Source organism: Anarrhichthys ocellatus, unplaced genomic scaffold (genome assembly GCF_004355925.1).
Source record: "Anarrhichthys ocellatus isolate YVR2014 unplaced genomic scaffold, GSC_Weel_1.0 scaffold3, whole genome shotgun sequence".
Taxonomy (NCBI): domain Eukaryota; kingdom Metazoa; phylum Chordata; class Actinopteri; order Perciformes; family Anarhichadidae; genus Anarrhichthys; species Anarrhichthys ocellatus.
In genome coordinates, this window is record NW_022280033.1 from 11,468,631 (window position 1) to 11,485,883 (window position 17,253).

General features: G+C 41.0%; 2 protein-coding genes across 5 annotated transcripts in view; one reads left to right on the top strand and one right to left on the bottom strand.

Moving 5' to 3' along the window:
- Positions 1–21: 21 nt before the first annotated feature.
- Positions 22–5,887, bottom strand: rab23 (RAB23, member RAS oncogene family). 4 transcript variants are annotated; one of them, XM_031872265.1, is made up of 8 exons: positions 5,487–5,887; positions 3,653–3,679; positions 3,191–3,382; positions 3,019–3,104; positions 2,691–2,847; positions 2,508–2,590; positions 2,324–2,416; positions 22–2,217 (listed from the first exon to the last, which is right to left on the bottom strand). In XM_031872265.1, the coding sequence occupies exons 3-8, from the start codon at positions 3,343–3,345 to the stop codon at positions 2,084–2,086; spliced, it is 708 nt and encodes a 235-aa protein (XP_031728125.1). In that variant the 5' UTR covers positions 3,346–3,382; positions 3,653–3,679; positions 5,487–5,887; the 3' UTR covers positions 22–2,083. The 4 variants fall into 4 exon arrangements, with proteins under 4 accessions (XP_031728125.1, XP_031728135.1, XP_031728152.1 ...); XM_031872275.1 differs by having other exon boundaries at positions 3,191–3,422; XM_031872292.1 differs by lacking the exon at positions 3,653–3,679.
- Positions 5,888–6,679: 792 nt separating this feature from the next.
- prim2 (DNA primase subunit 2) overlaps positions 6,680–17,253 on the top strand; it is a 17,974-nt gene continuing 7,400 nt past the window's right edge. Inside the window, exons 1-10 of the mRNA XM_031840797.1 lie at positions 6,680–6,756; positions 7,375–7,524; positions 7,675–7,787; positions 8,725–8,819; positions 8,917–9,037; positions 9,809–9,904; positions 10,803–10,940; positions 13,090–13,157; positions 14,902–14,974; positions 15,216–15,401. Of these exons, the coding sequence (XP_031696657.1) occupies positions 6,690–6,756; positions 7,375–7,524; positions 7,675–7,787; positions 8,725–8,819; positions 8,917–9,037; positions 9,809–9,904; positions 10,803–10,940; positions 13,090–13,157; positions 14,902–14,974; positions 15,216–15,401 (1,107 nt within the window). The 5' untranslated portion in view covers positions 6,680–6,689. The remainder of the gene's footprint in view (positions 6,757–7,374; positions 7,525–7,674; positions 7,788–8,724; positions 8,820–8,916; positions 9,038–9,808; positions 9,905–10,802; positions 10,941–13,089; positions 13,158–14,901; positions 14,975–15,215; positions 15,402–17,253) is intronic.

The following is a 17,253-nucleotide window of genomic DNA, read 5'->3' on the forward strand; positions in this document are numbered from 1 at the left end:
ACATCCGGACCGGCTCCCTCCGGGCCCCCCCAAACATAACATCAGAAGCACATTTGTGTGGCACACTCAACATAGTGATACCTGTTTTACTGTTTAAAACAAAAAATCCAACAATGAGGGTTGTTTTTGTCAGTCTGTAAGGACTCATATGTTGGTTGGTCTTATTTAAATGTGTGAAATTGAGGAGTGAAAAAGTAGAGTAACAGTAAGACACAAAGATCATTACAGCACATAGGTATGGTTAGTCTTTACGATTAGATGCCATCTTCATGATGAACGTGTGCTAAATCCAGTCAGGCAAAAAATGCAAAAAAAGGCAAATTAAACACAATGTTGCAAATTAGAGGAGCTTGGGAAATAATTACATGCATTTACAGATTTACGGTGCAGGCAATTTGAAAGCAAACAGCAAGAGTAGGGATTAAAAAGCTTACTGGTGGTGGGGGGGGGGGAAGAACGTAAACGACAGGGCATTGAGGCATCGCGGCCCAGGTTCAACGTTCACTGATGTGGGGGAAAAAAAAAAAAAAAAAAAAAAAAAAAAAAAAAGGCTTGCATGCATTACAGTTATGCCACAATGTTTCTTTTCTTCAACACAGCACCGTTTACAGACAACCAAATGAAAAAGCTTGAAATGTGCGATCTTAGTACCAATGGTATAACTGGAACATACTTCAAGCACCTGTTGGGATTTTCACAATAAAGTTCATTTGAATCTGGGAGAAGTTTCTAACGAGAGATCGGAGATAAATTACAAAAACGTGCATAAACATGTATCCCCAGATGTCCTACATATTGTAATTGCATGTAGAATACCTAGAATTGTAACTATTCATAAGGAAACGTCAAATCGTTCTCTGCGCTCTGTAAACTGGCGTCTCTACAGATTTGTAAAAAGGCTTGATGCAGTATACTGTGTTGAGAACTAAGCCTTCGTCTGGGAGATCTTTCAGAGTACTTTCATGAGTTTTCTTGCATAATCAGGCACACGCAAGCTCAGGGCTCCACACCGCAGGGACAGACACTGTGGATATGAATGTTTGCAAAATAGAAACCGATTAGAGACTACAGGAGCCGAACCGAGACGTAAAAACAAAACCTTGCACCGTGTTTAGTGTTTAGAATGTTACAAATATAGTGAAAATCTTCATCCCGATACATAGATACTGAAACGTATTTACTCCAAGGGTTACCAATGAGTTCCTCCAAGCTGTACTGGAGTTAAAGAAAAGCACGGTGAATACGTCAAAGGTCAACAACTGCAATCAAAAACATAGTGTGATAACTGATGGGGACTTCAATTCATGTTTTACACCACAAAGGCAAAAAAACTTTGTGGAACTCTTAGAATGCGATTCATTTATTCGAGTGTAAGCAGACATGTAGAGGACTATTTTGTGTCAATAATTATTGATATTTGGTTATACAGGAAAAAGCACAATCCGTTAATTTCATGTTACATCCACATCACTGCAGTGTTAATATTTAACTACAGCCCAGAAAGAAGAAATTTGGCACTATGTCACTCGACACTGTTTCCATTCGTACAAAAATACTTCTGCACAGAGAATTAGCTGTGGATTCGATACCGTTTTGTCCACAATAAACAGTTTGAACCACATTATGCTGACGGAAAAAAAATATGGTGCACAATTAGCCGTGTATCTTCTACAATACGTGCAAACATATTGCACGGTTCAAATGTCATGTGCACAGAGAGCAAGAGTGCAACCTTTGCTGTTACATATTCCAATGAGAGGATTGTATGTCATATCTAACACATACATGTACTGCAGCTGCAGCTGTTGCTGTTGCTGTTACTTAAGGCAACCACAGGGACGGGTTTTGTGCGCGGATCATTAATGGAGATCCAAGGCTGAATCGAAGGAAACTCAACCGTCAATGTGAGGAAACGACTCAGGACACAGATTAAACATCAGGTTATTAAAGTAGTAGAGAGGAGTGTTTCCCAGACTGTTTGGGCTTTGGTCTCTAAATGTGGCTACCTCCACAAAAATACAACAATGACCCATGTAGTCTTAGAAACAATGGCCAGTCACTAAAACTAAATGATGTGTTTCATCTACAGTAGGCTGCAGCTTCCAAAAGGATTTTTACTCTTCTTGGTCCTTTGTTTGTTGGGTCTCAAAGTGATGATTTCTCTGCCGTTGCTGGAGCTCTGGTTGCAAACATTACTACTTGTGGTATTAAAAACACCTTCGGTGGGAGAAACACAATTTATGAGTAACATCACTATAGCGAAGTAATAAAACTTAAACTGTAACATAAAAAAATAAAAATGATTTAGAGAAAGACTCCTCACCTATTTTATTGCTTGTTGTATGCAGCACCTCGGTCTCTTCTGCCGTTTGCTGTTTGAGTCGCTGGAGATACTTCTCAGTTAAGTACTTAAAAACTACAAAAGAGAACAGAGATGTAATACTAGTGTTACCCAGAATGAGACGGCTTCACCTGCTTATTAGACTCGTTAACTCTCAGTGACCTACCCTCGTTGACATTGAGGTCCTCTTTGACTGAAGCTCGGTAAAATCTCAGCTTGAGCCTTTTAGCCAAAGCTTCGGCCTCCTCGCTGCAAGTAAAGACAATACACAGTTATTACCATTTGTCCTGAACACTCACTTGCTTTACTGCTCAAGTAGGATTATTAGAATGAAGCAGCTACTGCTTACTTTTTTATAACGGTCTCTTCCAGGAGGTCAATTTTGTTCTGCACTAGAACTGTGGGAATATCTCCGACCTCGGCCTCCAACTTCTCCCTCCAGCTGTCGATGGCCTGAAACGACTCCCTGTCCGTGGTGGAGAAGGCTAGCACACACGCTTGGGCACCTGGAATGCAACAAGACAACACACCAACCGTTGGTGTTTTTAAGCTTTTGTTTCTTTTAGCTCAAAGATAGCGGTGCTATGTGCGCCAGAGCATGTGCTTTGGTTGAATGCCGTGCTCGGTCAGTGACCCGAGGCAGCAGTGTTGTATTTGTCAGGGTGGTGGGGTCTTACCACGGTAGTAGGCCTTAGTAATAGCGTCAAACTCCTCCTGCCCGGCGGTGTCCCACAGCATTAGTCGGACCTCTTCGTCATTAACGCTAAAACAAAGAGCGGGCAGTGAGGGGCGATACACACTGTTGGCAATATCCGAAAGAGGAACGTAAACCTCGGAGAAGTTGCTTACATGATCTGCCTTTCCAGGAAGTCCACTCCGATGGTCTTCTTGTAGTCCTTGGTGAAGACGCCCTTGCAGTACCGTTGGATCATACTGGACTTGCCAACAGCCCCGTTGCCGACCACGACCACCTTGATGGCCACTTCCATGTCCTCCTCCAACATGGTGGTGACGTCTGGCTGATGTACTCACTTCCACTGCCTGGGTAGTTTCAGTGATGTGACACAAACACATAAACCAACTGAAAGTGTAAAATAAACCAAAACATTAATGTATGGCACATGTTTAGATACTGGAAGTCAAACACACTCTTGTCTGGTTTACATTTGAAGCTTTGTGTCAGTGACAGGAAGCAGATGTGCTCATCTTTGAGTGTAACGGTTAGTTATGCAGCTGATTTACTGAAACAGATGGTTAAGTTTGGTTTATAATCAGAAACGTCCTGCACTCTGTTTGTAAAATAATACTTACTGAAAAGCTTTAATTTTCAATCAGACCCTATAATTAAAAAAACAAACAAAAAACAAAAACAGAGTTCAGACACAGAAAACTCTCAAAGACGTGACTTCGGCCACAATGAATGTTGAGCTTGTATTACAGTGCGAGCTCTCTTTTCTCCATAAACTAACATGACTTCTACAAGTTATAAGAGAAACAGTTACAATCACACTCCGTCCTTTCATCGAGACGCTTCAGCTTTAATTAGACACCAAACTGAACCAAGTCAACAGCAAACTGATTCAGATTAAATTGGTTAGATAAAGGTGGTAAGTAATCAACTTTTATTCAGAAACATATTAGCAGACAAATCAGTCGGATGAGTCAATAACGTGAAACCTAAGCTATTTCTTGCCCAGTACAACCCAAAATGTAGAAGATACATTTACATTAACAGTTTTATAAATCTATGTTTGAATGTTTTTCAATTATTCTTTTTGAATACATATGTCAAACATTATGACAAAGTCTCAAATAACCAGAGCTCAGTAATCCCTTCTTATGTCTGGTCAACAGTCAAAACTCTGAAAGCATAAACACAACGATATAATTGGAGAGGTAGTTCCCTCTAGTGAAGGGCTTTATATACACGACGACTGGACTCATCCTTTAAACTCTTCACTGATGTAAATGTGACTAGTTATGCATCTGCAGCGTCTGTGCGATGTGTTTATCCTTCCATTAGTGCCGAGAGCAGCAGACTCCACATAGCAACTGGGTCTTCCACAGTTATGTGTGTGTGTGTGTGTGTGTGTGTGTGTGTGTGTGTGTGTGTGTGTGTGTGTGTGTGTGTGTGTGCGCGCGCGTGTGTGTCTGTAGCTGCTGAGTGCGATGCTAAACAGTATTGTGGGAAAGCTGTTCCCGGTGGATACTGGCAGCCTACTGTATGACAGCCTGTCTGGATTTGAGTCACAATATGTAATCGCAGTCAAGAGTCAACCACATTATTCATCAACTTTGAGCTGTATGACGCAGCAGTTGTTTTAACATGCAGGGCTGAAAATAAAACAGCCTGCTCTTCACAAAGGTTTGATGTCAACTTGTTAATGAGTTAACAGCTAAATGTATACTCGGGGTTAGATTTCACCTGGAAGTCTCTTAAATTGATCTGATTTATGTTTAGTGAGGAATCAAGACCATTTCTATAAGGTTAATTGTAAAATACCTGAGAGTGCCAGCTGTCCATTACCATCAACTCCAGTAAAATAAACATCAGACATTTAAACAAGTGGTTTTCCAAACCTGCACAGACAACTATTCTATCTTTAGTGTGTGTCTTCTGGTTATCATATTCATACCTGAGACTATTACCCCTTTCATACTACATGTCTTAAAGACGTGACAGAGTATCTGAAATACACTTAGCATGGCAGCAGAGCATCCTATGCATTAAACTACACATATAAATGACCTCTGATAAGTATGTAGAAGGTAATACACCTCCCCTCTGGAACAGTGAGTCATCTTCACAGACACTAAACTCGGGCCTAAAGGCGGGGGCACCGTTAAAGCCATTATTCTAGAGCACAGAGAGGATACAATTACTACAGTGCCATTAAGATGCAACTACTCCTTTCTGTTGAGGTTTACTGATGCTGCAGGTGGTGTTTACAAAGTCTGAGGGGAGTTAAGTCTTTCGTCAACTTTTAATTCTGCTTCATTCCCTCAAATCAGAATCCCTTGGTCGTGATATGACTTGTTGAATAGCTGACAGGAGAGTCTCCAGGTACCAAGCAGCTGCTCGTATAGTCCGTTAAAGCCTTAAGGCTGAGTAAGGATGTGAAGCACAGAGTGGACAATCGCTTACCTTTAGAACCACTTTCCAACTCATCCGGTGTCCGCCAACATTAGATGAGCTAACCAGACACTTAACCCGCAATCACATATCTCCAGCCTTCCTCCGCTCTTCTCTGTGGTATGTGCTACTGACTAAGGTTACCTAGCTTAGGTTAGCCACTAAAGGAGAAAATAACCTTCTGCTTATCTATCTTATATCTATCTTATGACTACAGAGACGTAGCGTTCAGGTAACGTTTAATCAACGTCTACAACTAAATACAATCCGTGACATTTGCGGGAAGACAACGCATTGCTATCTATCTATTCGCGAGCCTTCGTTCCAGCTAACTGCGTGCGCAATGAGAGTAGCTAACCAGGCTAAATAGGCTAGCTGGCTAATGTTTGTTGCTAAGCAGCAGTGTCAAGAGTTTCTTCTTCTACTACTTCTTGATGCTTTTTACCGCATGAAAAACAACGAAATAGCGCATTACCGCCACCAACTGGTACGAAGTGTGGTTACACCTATAAACACAATGTAAACATTTATAAATAGTATCAATACTGATGCATTAATGCGTAAAACATTGCATTTTGATATCCGAGATGAAGCTAATGTAGTTTTAAGTAATTTATATACTGTTAAGTATCTAAATCAAGCTCATCATGGTTTTTAATCTAAAATCTTAATCTGAAATATTGATTTCGAATATTTATTGTCGAGTAGAAATTACAGTAATTCCCTCTGAAATGTATGAAGAAGTTATACTGAATATGTGCTCGTAGCTTCACACTCAACTGCAGGACAGCCGAGATAATAGTTTTCCAAAGTTTCCATTAACTATTATAATTGATTGCAGAGAGCGTCTGGATAAATAAAGACAGGGTACTAAACCTTCCAATTCAATTAAGTAATATAATAATGTATGCTGGAAAAAAAATCTGTCTACGTATGTGTTGTGGGTGCGTTTGTTATGTTGTACAAATGCCCCCGAAAGCTCCTGTTGCACCCAGGTCGAGTCATGAAAATAAAGCAATGTACAAACCATGCTTTGTTTCAAACATTTTGACTACACGACTGATGATAGAAAATTGTGAAGTTTTTGTCTTTTCTTATCTTTTCATAGAAGTCCTCATTGACCGGGGTGAAATAGCGGGTCACGTGGTACAACTAAACGAGCGCACACACGTGACGACAGGTCTCTCTTCCTGTGTCGTCATCATTTACCCGCGTATGAACAGACGACTTTGTTTGGCGGGATTGAGCAGAGAAGAAGAAGCAAACCCCAGTCGTCTATTCGGTAATAACGACAATAAATACGTTACATGTTGTTCCAGTACGTGTTGTGTATCGTGTGATAAGTTGCTGAGCTCGTGTTAGAAGTTTACCGCCTTCAACCCTTTGAAGAAGGTAGTTTGCTGTCTGCTAGCCACAAAGACGTTGCTATTTATTCTGTCGTATGGAAGCAGCTCCAAAGTACCTTACTGAGTTTAATGAAGGCAGTTTTCTACACAGGTTTTTGCAGATAAAAGTTAAAGCTAGTTAAATTGTGTGTGGTGCCACTTCTGCACGTAGAATGGCACAACGTTAGTAACAGAGGTTAAGTCATTTATCGACTTTGTTTTTGTAAATAGGATTCTTTGATTTGTCAAAATCAAATGGGGTCAATGGATTGCTAATTGTTGACACATTATGTATCAAGTATCCAATATATCATTTTCATTTATTCTCCAAACTGACACCCAGGTGAAGACATAAAGCTGAAACAGAAATAAAGCACGAGTCGTGCAACTTATTTAATTTCCATGACCATTTGTTGAAGCTCACACTGGAAGTTACTGCAAATATGTCAGCATGCTGACTACTAGTGGCCGACTGTCTTTATTCAAAACACTCTCTTGTTTTCTCTCTCCATCAGGAACCATGCAGTTTCCCAGCAGAAGAAGGAAGTTCATCACCAACTCTCAGACGGAGCTCTATGGACATCCTCTGCAGTTCTACGGGCAGCCACCTCTGGAAAACATCTGTCTCACTGAATTTGAGGCATTTGCTGTGGATCGGCTGAAACGTAAGACCTGGGTCTCGTGCTCGTCTGATGATGTTTTGAGCTGTTGGCTTTTTCTGTATGCGGCGTTTTCTCTGCTTTTGTGAAAAGCATTTTTTAATGTGTTCAAAAAATGCCTGATATTTACACTGTGTTCTTTTATTGCCACCGCAGTGTTGAAGACCATTGAGAATTTGGGCGTGAGCTGCGTGAAGCTGTCCGAACAGTACAAAAAGAAACTGGATTCTGAGTCTAAAGCCCTGAACTTTCCTTACAGACCAGACGCTGTGAGTATGTTTAGCAGTGCTACATTTACTACCTGTCGTGAGTCTTAAAGCTTCATCATGAAGAGATTTCGTCATGACAGTTTACCAAATCTTTACTTTCATGCAGGCAGGGCTCAAAGTGAGCACCAGCAGAGTGCCGGTTTAAAAAAAAAAAAAAGTTCAACCTTGGGAACATGACGTCATGTATCACTCTGCAATCATCCACCATATACGTGTATGTCGGCAGTTACTGCTGCACACTGTACTCCATTGTGCTGGTGGTCGCCTTAAACTGCAATCAGATGCCAGTTTATTTGGGTACAGAGAGCCAAAACCCATGCAGACTAATACAACTGATCTGTACTGTTAAACAGGCATGTAGTTCAATTATTTTGGCCATCTTGTTTATATCAATGGCGGTAGGCTGAATAACAGAAACACCCGTTAGTAAAACACGCCTGTGGCTGGTGCTATGTATTTAGCTTGATCTGCAGCATTGACTTCTATGACTCCGGTTGATTCTGTAGTACAGCTTCAAACAAGGTAAAATTGACTTGTTAGCATTTTTGTGAACCTCAAATTATTTCATAATCGTGCACCTGACTGACAGTGAAGATGATAATCCATGAAAATGACGACATCTTCTGTAAAGCGAGTGAATGGCAGTATCAAAACACAAACTAACTGATCTCAGAGGCATACAGTTGGCTGCTTTCTTTGCAAACTACAAATGAATTACTAGAGCCAAAGTCACCGTAGATGGAGTACAGGTAGTGTAAGCATCACTGCTGTACCTGTTATGTATGCAGAACCACAAAACTCCATTTAATACATCTGTTATTTGGATTTTGACCTCACAGCTAAGATTATACACAGCACGACAAAAGTCATGAAGAAGTAGTGAATAATGAAAACAACTATATCTTTAAACATTCTGTACCTGCTTTCACCCGTTAAGGATGACAGGAAACCTCAGGCTGGACTGAGTGAACATGAGAAACGCAGAAAGGACCACATCTCCCACTTCATCCTCAGACTGGCCTACTGCCAAACGTAAGTTTAGTAGTAAGTGAGTGAGTTTGTTGTCAAATCAAATGTAATTTTAAAAAAATAACGCAACTGAATGTTTATTTCCAATTGAATTGTAAAGGGAGGATCTGAGGCGGTGGTTTATACAACAGGAAGTGGATCTTTTCCGCTACCGCTTCAATGAACTGTATCCGCCACAGAAGCTTGAATTTCTTCACAGAAATAATCTGCAGTACGACACTGTGAGTATGTCTACGTTTACATATTTTGAAAGTCTGTTTTCTAATTGAATGTACGTAAACTCAAAAGGTTCTGCTAAAGCAAAATTACAATATTATTTTCACCTCCGGTGCTTTTATTGGTTCACATCTGGCCACATCTGTGAATGTAAAGGCTTGTGGACTGATCTGAAAGCGTCTGTAAAATATGTAATTCTAAAGAAACCTTCAAAATGTATAATAGAAACTAACCAAGAGAAGGAAAAGTAACATTAGTGTTGAATTGTATTTCCACTAGATGGAGCCGTTTGATCGATTTAAGACACGTGAATCTTAAGGGTTTCCTTTAATGGTGATTTAAAAGTTTAAATGTTGAAAGAGTTTTTTTTGTGCTCTAATCTTGTGGCAAAAAAAATGTATTTGTGATCAAATGAGATTTCAGAAGTGATAAATGTCGATCAATGCTATTTTTAACAGTCACAGTACTCCTCATCAAATGTGAATAATAAGTGTGTTTAGTTTCTCTTTTCATTTTAAGTGAGTCTTCAGACCCAATTAAGTTCAAGAACCGAGGCAGGTTTTCTAAAACAGAGATGCATATTTGAAGGAGGAAAATGAAAAAGCAACTCTTTTAATAATCCATCAACGCGTTATGTGTGAAGCAAGGAGGAGAACGACACCTGATAAATGATGTTTGGCTCCCACCAGCCTCAGCCTTCACTGTATTGACACGGACACAGCGAAGCCTCTGCTGCTCTTCACTGACACTCACCTTTGTTATCAATAACTCTTCAGATTAGTGTCGAGGAGAAGAAGACTCTGCGGGATAAACTCGTCAACTCCAGTTACACCGTCAGTGGAATCACTGTGGAGGAGCAGGACGTCTACAAAGTGAGTTACTCATATCTCTGTGTCTCTCTCTCTCTCTCTCTCTCTCTCTCTCTCTCTCTCTCTCTCTCTCTCTCTCTCTGTCTCTGTCTCTCTCTGTGTCTGTGTTTGGAGGTCTGCTGCTTCAGACTGGACTTTTCCTTTTTAAACTCTCTCCTGTTGGTCCCCCAAATTTATGGAGTTGCAATGCTAAATCTACGGAGTTGTCCCTTTTTAAGGTGATTTCAAACCAATGTATAACAAACTAGATGATTACTTGGATAAATGAATCCTTTGTCAGTATAATTTGGGTCTCATTCAGAGGTGTGTTGAAGATATCAACTGTCGCTACACGTTACATCTCAGATCACACACTTTTCTCTCACAGTGTGACTCGGTGTCAAATACGATGGGGAGCATTTACAGAAACACTTTTATCCTTCTGGCAATACATGAAGTTTTGTAAATCCACAGATTTGGATTGTAGTGACTTCTGCTTTTTGTCGGATGTTAAATTTGGACTAATTACCACAGAAGCTTTCTCATTAGATTAACCCATACTGTGTAAAGTGAACCTGCCAGGAGCACCAGGGCAGTGCACATTGTAGCATTAGCATTGAAGTAAAACACTGATTTAGATCATCTTCATATCATTTCACAGTTGAATGGATTTAAGTTGTCAGTTGTCTATTTACAAAATGAAAGGAGAGGTGAAAATACGATGGCCTTGACTTTGAATTTACGTTGCAGTATTTGTTAAGAGCATGTAAATCATCACACTGCCTTTATATAACATCACTAGAATACACAGAGCTAAGGGTGGGCCTCAGCATCCTGACATTCACTACACATTCAGAGTATTAACATCTATATCTTTTAAATGCATTCATTATTTAAAATATGTTTTTGTTTTTCTTTAAAGGTCCCATTTCAGGATGCCCTGGATCTCGTGCGAACAAGGAAAGTGTACCTGAAAGCGGGCTACGTGTACATCCCTCACCAGGACATTGTCACCATTGTTCTCAACGATTTCCGCACCCGGCTGTCTAGAGCTCTCGCAGTAAGTGTTTGAAGCTCTTCACTGTTTCACAAAGAGTTAATAATGATATCGCAGAACGCTCAAAAAGAAATGTGTGTGTGTGTATATTTGACCACTTTATTAGAAAATGAGATGATGGGTACACATCAACAATGCTCAGGTATGCTGTGGAGTTTAAATGATGCTCAATAGGTCCTAAGAGGCCCACAGTGTGCCAAGGAAATCTCCCCCTCACCGTCACACCTCCTGTCCTATATCTGGAGTTAGAACCGTGGCTGTTGCCTTCAGGGCCTTACAGGGAAACTGGAGAAATGCGAGGTTCAAATAAGTTTGCACACATGTTGACACGGGGACAGCTAGTATGAAAAGTGCTCATTCTCCCTGCGGGCATGATGCTTTTTTTCAGGGCTTTGAAGGGGGAGGGGCACAATACCAGCATGTTCGTGCATTGAATGCCCTGAGGGACATGGAACATGGTGTTTCCAGGTCCAGAGGTGTCCTTTATGAAACATGCGAGGAGACAACCATCATTACATCGTGGTGAGGCATCCTGACGAGAGAACGGGCACAAGCATGCTCAACGAGCACGAGCAGTGACACTAAAGGTTTATGAATAGACGTCAGCATCATTAATGAGATGAAAGAAATCTACAATATATGCAACTCACAGACACAGAAGAAATGATAGAAGAAGTCAGTGTAAAGGCCAGCGAATCATTAATGTTCTGATTGGAATGTCGGATCGACATGAGGGATCAGTGAAACGATGTAACGGTGACGATGTTTCTAGTGTGCGTCATGCATCATTTGGTCTAAAGCAGCGCTTTGAGTCTACCGTAGAGCCGGCAGCTCATTGCTTTGTTCTTCGAAAGTGATTCGGTAGTTTGAACAAATGAGCGTTTTTTTTTTGTTTTGGTTTTGTTGTTCGACCCTTTTTGTATTTAACTGTGTCGTCACTTTCAATCAGTGTGTTGCCCGTGTTCATGACAAAGAGCGGCTTCTGTTTAGCCAGAGATCTAAACAGCCTATCGGAGCTCTCGTTTAAAACTCACTACCTGAATGTGCTTGATTTAATACACAATAGTGATTTCGTGAGTAGTTTTTAATGTAGCTCACTCATCTCACAATGCATGCAGAGCATCTTGGCCTGCTGCTCTGATGTGCGTTTACCTTCACAGAGAGAAGGTAAACTGTTTATTGTGGGCGAGTTCTGTGAAGAATCCTCTCAGGACTCCACTGGCTGCAGAACCTGGTCTGGAGTCCAAAGCCTGATTGGATACCAGATTGTGTGTCCTTGGCGTAGTATAGAAAGTCGTTGCCGCTGCACTAATGTTTTCATAGTGGGCAACATGCACTTGATTTGCTTGAACACATGTGCATGTTGCCCACTAATGTTTTCATAGTGGGCAACATGCACTTGATTTGCTTGAACACATGTCCTCCATCATGGGACAGACAGCAGGACCATCTTCTCCAAATTACAACAGGAAAAGCAACTAAAAAAGAGCAACTTGGACCAGTTCTGCCATTCTCCCATTTCCTGCTAATTATCCGGACCACTAACTGTTGGAATGGAATAATGCTCCAAAACAATTTTGCTTGTAACTGTGCCGTTGTGACTGTTTGTGTGTTGCTATAATGGTTATTTACCCCCACTGGGGACGACGCGGGGACAGCGCAGAGAATGTGTCATTAAAAAGGCATGAAATTGAAAGCTGCTTCTCAATATCACTCTTATTATTGGTTGTCTGTTCATTTTAGCAGAAAACAACAGAAATATTGTGTGTGTGCGTGTGTGTGTATAAGGCAGTCGTAGAAGTGATTTCGACTGTGGGCTTGTTTGCTGATTGGAGTCCATATTCATAAAGCAATTAAACAAAGTAAAGCTTTCTGTTTGAGAGGGATGAACATCCAGTCACACTCTCAGCTGAAAAGTTCACTTCTAACTGAGTCAGGAAAACCAAACATCAGGATCAGGGGGGTGTATACAGATGTTCCAGGATGGGGTCATATAATAATGACTTTAAAGAAATAGTAAATAAGTTAATGTAGCTTTATTTACATTTTGCTCTGTGAAGTACTTCATCTTTGTACTTACCCTGCAATGTTGGGCTGTCCTTTTGAGAAGCACTCTCTAGCATTACTCATGTGATGTCCATCTCATCTGCAGCTGACGGCCCGCTCGCTACCAGCAGTGCATTCTGATGAACGACTCCAACCGCTCCTTAACCACCTCAGGTAAGCACGGCAGGATTAATAACTATGCTGTCACTTTGCCAGGACTCCGTTTGGAGAAATGAAGAAGAGATTTAGCAGGATTGATCTTTGGCACCAAAGAACGGCAGCTTGTCGCTGGTCTGAGTAAACCCAATCTGTCCTTGTAGTGAAGTCCAGATGTTGTGGGTATTTGTGTTGCCTGGCTCCGTGTGCAGCGTCGTCTATTGCTATTGTTACAGTAACTGTCTCAAAATATTTAGGACTAATACTTCTCATGCACTGTGCTGTATCTCTGTGTTGGTTGTTGAGTGTTGGGGCCATGCGATGGATTACTTAATTCATTTTATAATAGTTTAATGCAAAGGGGCATTTTAATGGTAATAGATTAAATAGAGCTCAGTGTACACCCCGCGTGAGCCAAATTCAATATTGTTTGGAAACCTGCTTAAAGTCGTGCTGTGAGCGAATGTGATCAGCATGTCAAGTGGACGAAGTGCAATTAGTTTTCTTCAGACAGGACTGGTGCAGTAAAAGCTGTTGCTTATGTCGGTGCGTTGGAGGTTTTTAGGTTTTAACCAAAATGCTAAACGCAAGCATCAGAAGCCTGTTGTGTCATTTAAGTACTTCACCAAAGGTATCTTCTTTTGTCATCAGTTGCAATATTTAAAATTTTACCCATCAACAAAAAAAGCAACGAACCGCACTGCTGTTTGCAAGTGATCAGATGGGATCAGTGTGTCCACATACCAGCCTGGATGCATGTGTTGGTGTGGTGACGACGTAGCTATGCTGGTGACGCGGCTTTCCATCGCGGAGGCATTTGACGAGCAAGTGACTGGCAGCTGTTGAAATTGGTCCAGCATTGAGGGAAAACGCTGAAGTCGCAAAACGGGCTGCAATGTAATAACTTTGGGCCACTCAGCGTCAATCTGCGGCCAATAAATGAGCTTCTTTTTGTTAGTTACAGGCTCAGATTGACAACATTATGGAAATAACGACAGAGAAATATAATGTTTTTCTTTACCTTTGGCTTCATCTGGTCTGGTTGTTGTTGTTGTTGTATATTATATTGTGTTATTATTGTTAGTTGTTGTGCAGTGATGGTGCACTGTTACCCGGAAGGATTACATTGCAGGCAGTTTTGCTCGATACTGGACCGGTTTAAGAATTTTTGTCCCTACTAGACACACAAACGTGGGGAAATAGGCTCCAGGCTTAAAGATGCCGAAGTTACCGTTCAGCAAAAGCACTCAAGTTTGCATTAAATAGAGGCTCGATAGCAACAGTGTTGAGTTCAGCTTCAATGGCAAAGGAGAGCAGCTCAGAACACAGTTAGTGTTTATCTCACTTTAGATAAAAGTAAGAATATGAATATACGGGTGGAAGACGTCGTGTTGCCCGATTGTTGGTGGGGGATTAGTGGGCAGAGTTTTCAGATTAGTGGGCTGGCCACTAATCTCTTCGGTAGGGGGAGCACAATGTGGAGTAAAGCACTGCCATGCAGGACTCAATGGTTGCCAAAGTCATCGATTTAAACATCTCCTGATGGCGGCGCGGCAGTTTTACATTTACGTGATGGGAGGTTACAGCGGATGTTTTATATTTACCTTTGAAAAATGATTGTGTCTAGTCTTCAATGTCGGCTCTTACTTTGATTACATTGAGTGGACTAATATCTAATCAGATTTCATGGCCCTGATTGCTTCTAAAATGGTTTTATTTGTCACAGTCCTGATATTTTGTAACAATGCGTTTTTTGTTTTAGTCACGCCTATGTGGGACAGGATTACAGCATCCAGAAGAATGTTGGGAAAATCTCCTTGGATCAAATTGATTCAGTAAGTGTCATTGACCGTCGACTCCTTAAATGTCAAGTTTAAGTTGCCATTTAGCCCGAGGAATGGGTGGCGTAAAGCGTATAATAAGGTTTGTGTAGTTATTCTAGTGGCACAGAGCTAGGAATGAAAGTAAAGTGTATTTAGTGCCACTTTAGGGTCAAAAAGAAGATATGAAATCAAATATAAGAATAGATATTCACACGTACAGATGGATTACAGTGGTCTTGTTGTCCGCCTCCAGCTTTCGGGAAAGTCCTTCCCGCTCTGTATGAGGCAGCTCCACCAGTCCCTCCGAGAGAACCACCATCTCCGCCACGGCGGCCGCATGCAGTACGGCCTCTTCCTCAAAGGGATCGGCCTCTCCCTGGAACAGGCGCTGCAGTTCTGGAGGTCAGAGTTCATACGAGGCAAAGTGGATGCTGACAAGGTAATGCTGACAACATGAATGCTATGAATGTGTTTTACGGTATTACTTTTGACTGCTGAACGTCCTGTTAAATGTTAAGTCTCTGCCATCAATTACAGAGACTGCGGCGGCTTGGCAAAGACTATTTTACACCGCCAAAGTGCCATTCAACGCCTAAATGGGCGGTGCTGGTTCATTCGTGATGACGTGACCCCATCAAAGCTGTATTGAGAAGAATAAATGTCCCTGGTAGCATTATTTTCATGCACTCAGTGCTAATGAAGACTTAAGTGCTCGTGGTCTCAGATGTCGTGTCGCTCAATAGAAGAGCGAGACTCAGTAAAGACATTACGGTTTGTTTTGCATGAAGAGAATCACTTCTCTTTATGTGAATAGGAGACGAAAGTGACAGGATATCACCTGATGGACCAGTTCACATGGAACAGATAGAATTTCATCCTGTGCATTGTTATAATGCTTTAAATATTTATCTATTTCTATTATATATATTATTTCTATTCTAAACGAGTCTGGACTGCACCAGCATTTATTTAACAGTTGTGAACTATGTTATCAAGCCACGCTGTCAAGAGAATAACTGTTCTATAGATAATTAGGCTTGTATCAGTTTGCCTTCACAGATGTGACTTTACCGTGAACACTACAGACTGTTACAGCATCTCTGTGTGCCTTGGCTGGCCTGTCTGAGTGAGATATGGAAGATTCAAACTTCACTCTGGTTTTTGAGTATTTTATTTTTAATGCTCCATCCTCAGTGCAGCCAGTTCGTTGTCGAGATATCATGTCTGTTACGAGACACGAGAAAATTAACTTTCAATTCCAGTGAGTGAACTTCATTCTGTGCCATCGTGTATAGTAGCGAAAAACAAAATACAATCCCCAAAAATGATGAAGTTACAATTTGTTGATTTGATTGATAGACCAATCTGCTAATTGAGAAAAGATCAATAAATTCAAATGAACATACACATACACATACTGTAAGTCATGACAGCTATTAAGCTAGAGGCTGTAAAATGTGCCATCATTCACCAACACTGCAGATTTCTTTTACACCGTCACACGGAACGCTTTATATCCAAATGAATGTTGGACGTTTCAACAGAGATGTGTCTGGCTATCGTTAGCTAAACAAAGTGTAAATGCTGACTCGGTTCATTGACGAACAAACTAACAACTACCGGTACAAAGGTCCAGATTTAGAGAGGCGTAACGTTATCACATTTTGCAAATTAGCGCCACCTCCTGACAATAATAGAGAAAGCTGTCTAACGTTAGCCCTCCTGGCTATTATTAAATATCAATAACTCTTGAATGCATGTAGAATACCGCCGGCTTCGCACCAATGTGAGTTCAGTGACGTAACGACCCTTCCTTCTAATATATTCAGTATTTCTTGCACTGCAACAGGAATTAAACTGACACATTTGGGCTGTTAACGTTCCACAACTGTGAAATGGTCGATATATTTATTACAGAACTTTGAATATACGTGTATAAAAGTAAAACATGTGATCTTGTCTTATCACTTGAGCTGCTTTTATAATTATTTCTATTTTCTACCGTACATTTGAAAAGTAAAAGCTTATGTAAATATCGTCCATCTGACCTGCGGCGATAAACACTGCTTAATCTCACACACACACACACACGCAGTTTTGGGTGCTCATCAAAAGATGCAGTATTAACAGGGTGCAAGGTGAGTGCCAAGAAATCATTTAATTGTGAGTTAAAAAGAGACCCGGTGCAGTGATCTGGCTCAGAGTTGTGTGTGTGTGTGTGTGTGTGTGTGTGTGTGTGTGTGTGTGTGTGTGTGTGTGTGTGTGTGTGTGTGTGTGTGTGTGTGTGTGTG

What these genes read in the sequence shown, in the direction of transcription:
- rab23 (XM_031872292.1), bottom strand. Translation starts at nt 3,345, where the DNA reads ATGTTGGAGGAGGACATGGAAGTGGCCATCAAGGTGGTCGTGGTCGGC. An exon ending in TTCCTGGAAAGGCAGATCAT is followed by an intron (nt 3,105 to 3,190) that starts GTAAGCAACTTC and finishes TCTTTGTTTTAG; the next exon opens with CGTTAATGACGAAGAGGTCC. An exon ending in GAAGAGACCGTTATAAAAAA is followed by an intron (nt 2,591 to 2,690) that starts GTAAGCAGTAGC and finishes CTTTACTTGCAG; the next exon opens with CGAGGAGGCCGAAGCTTTGG.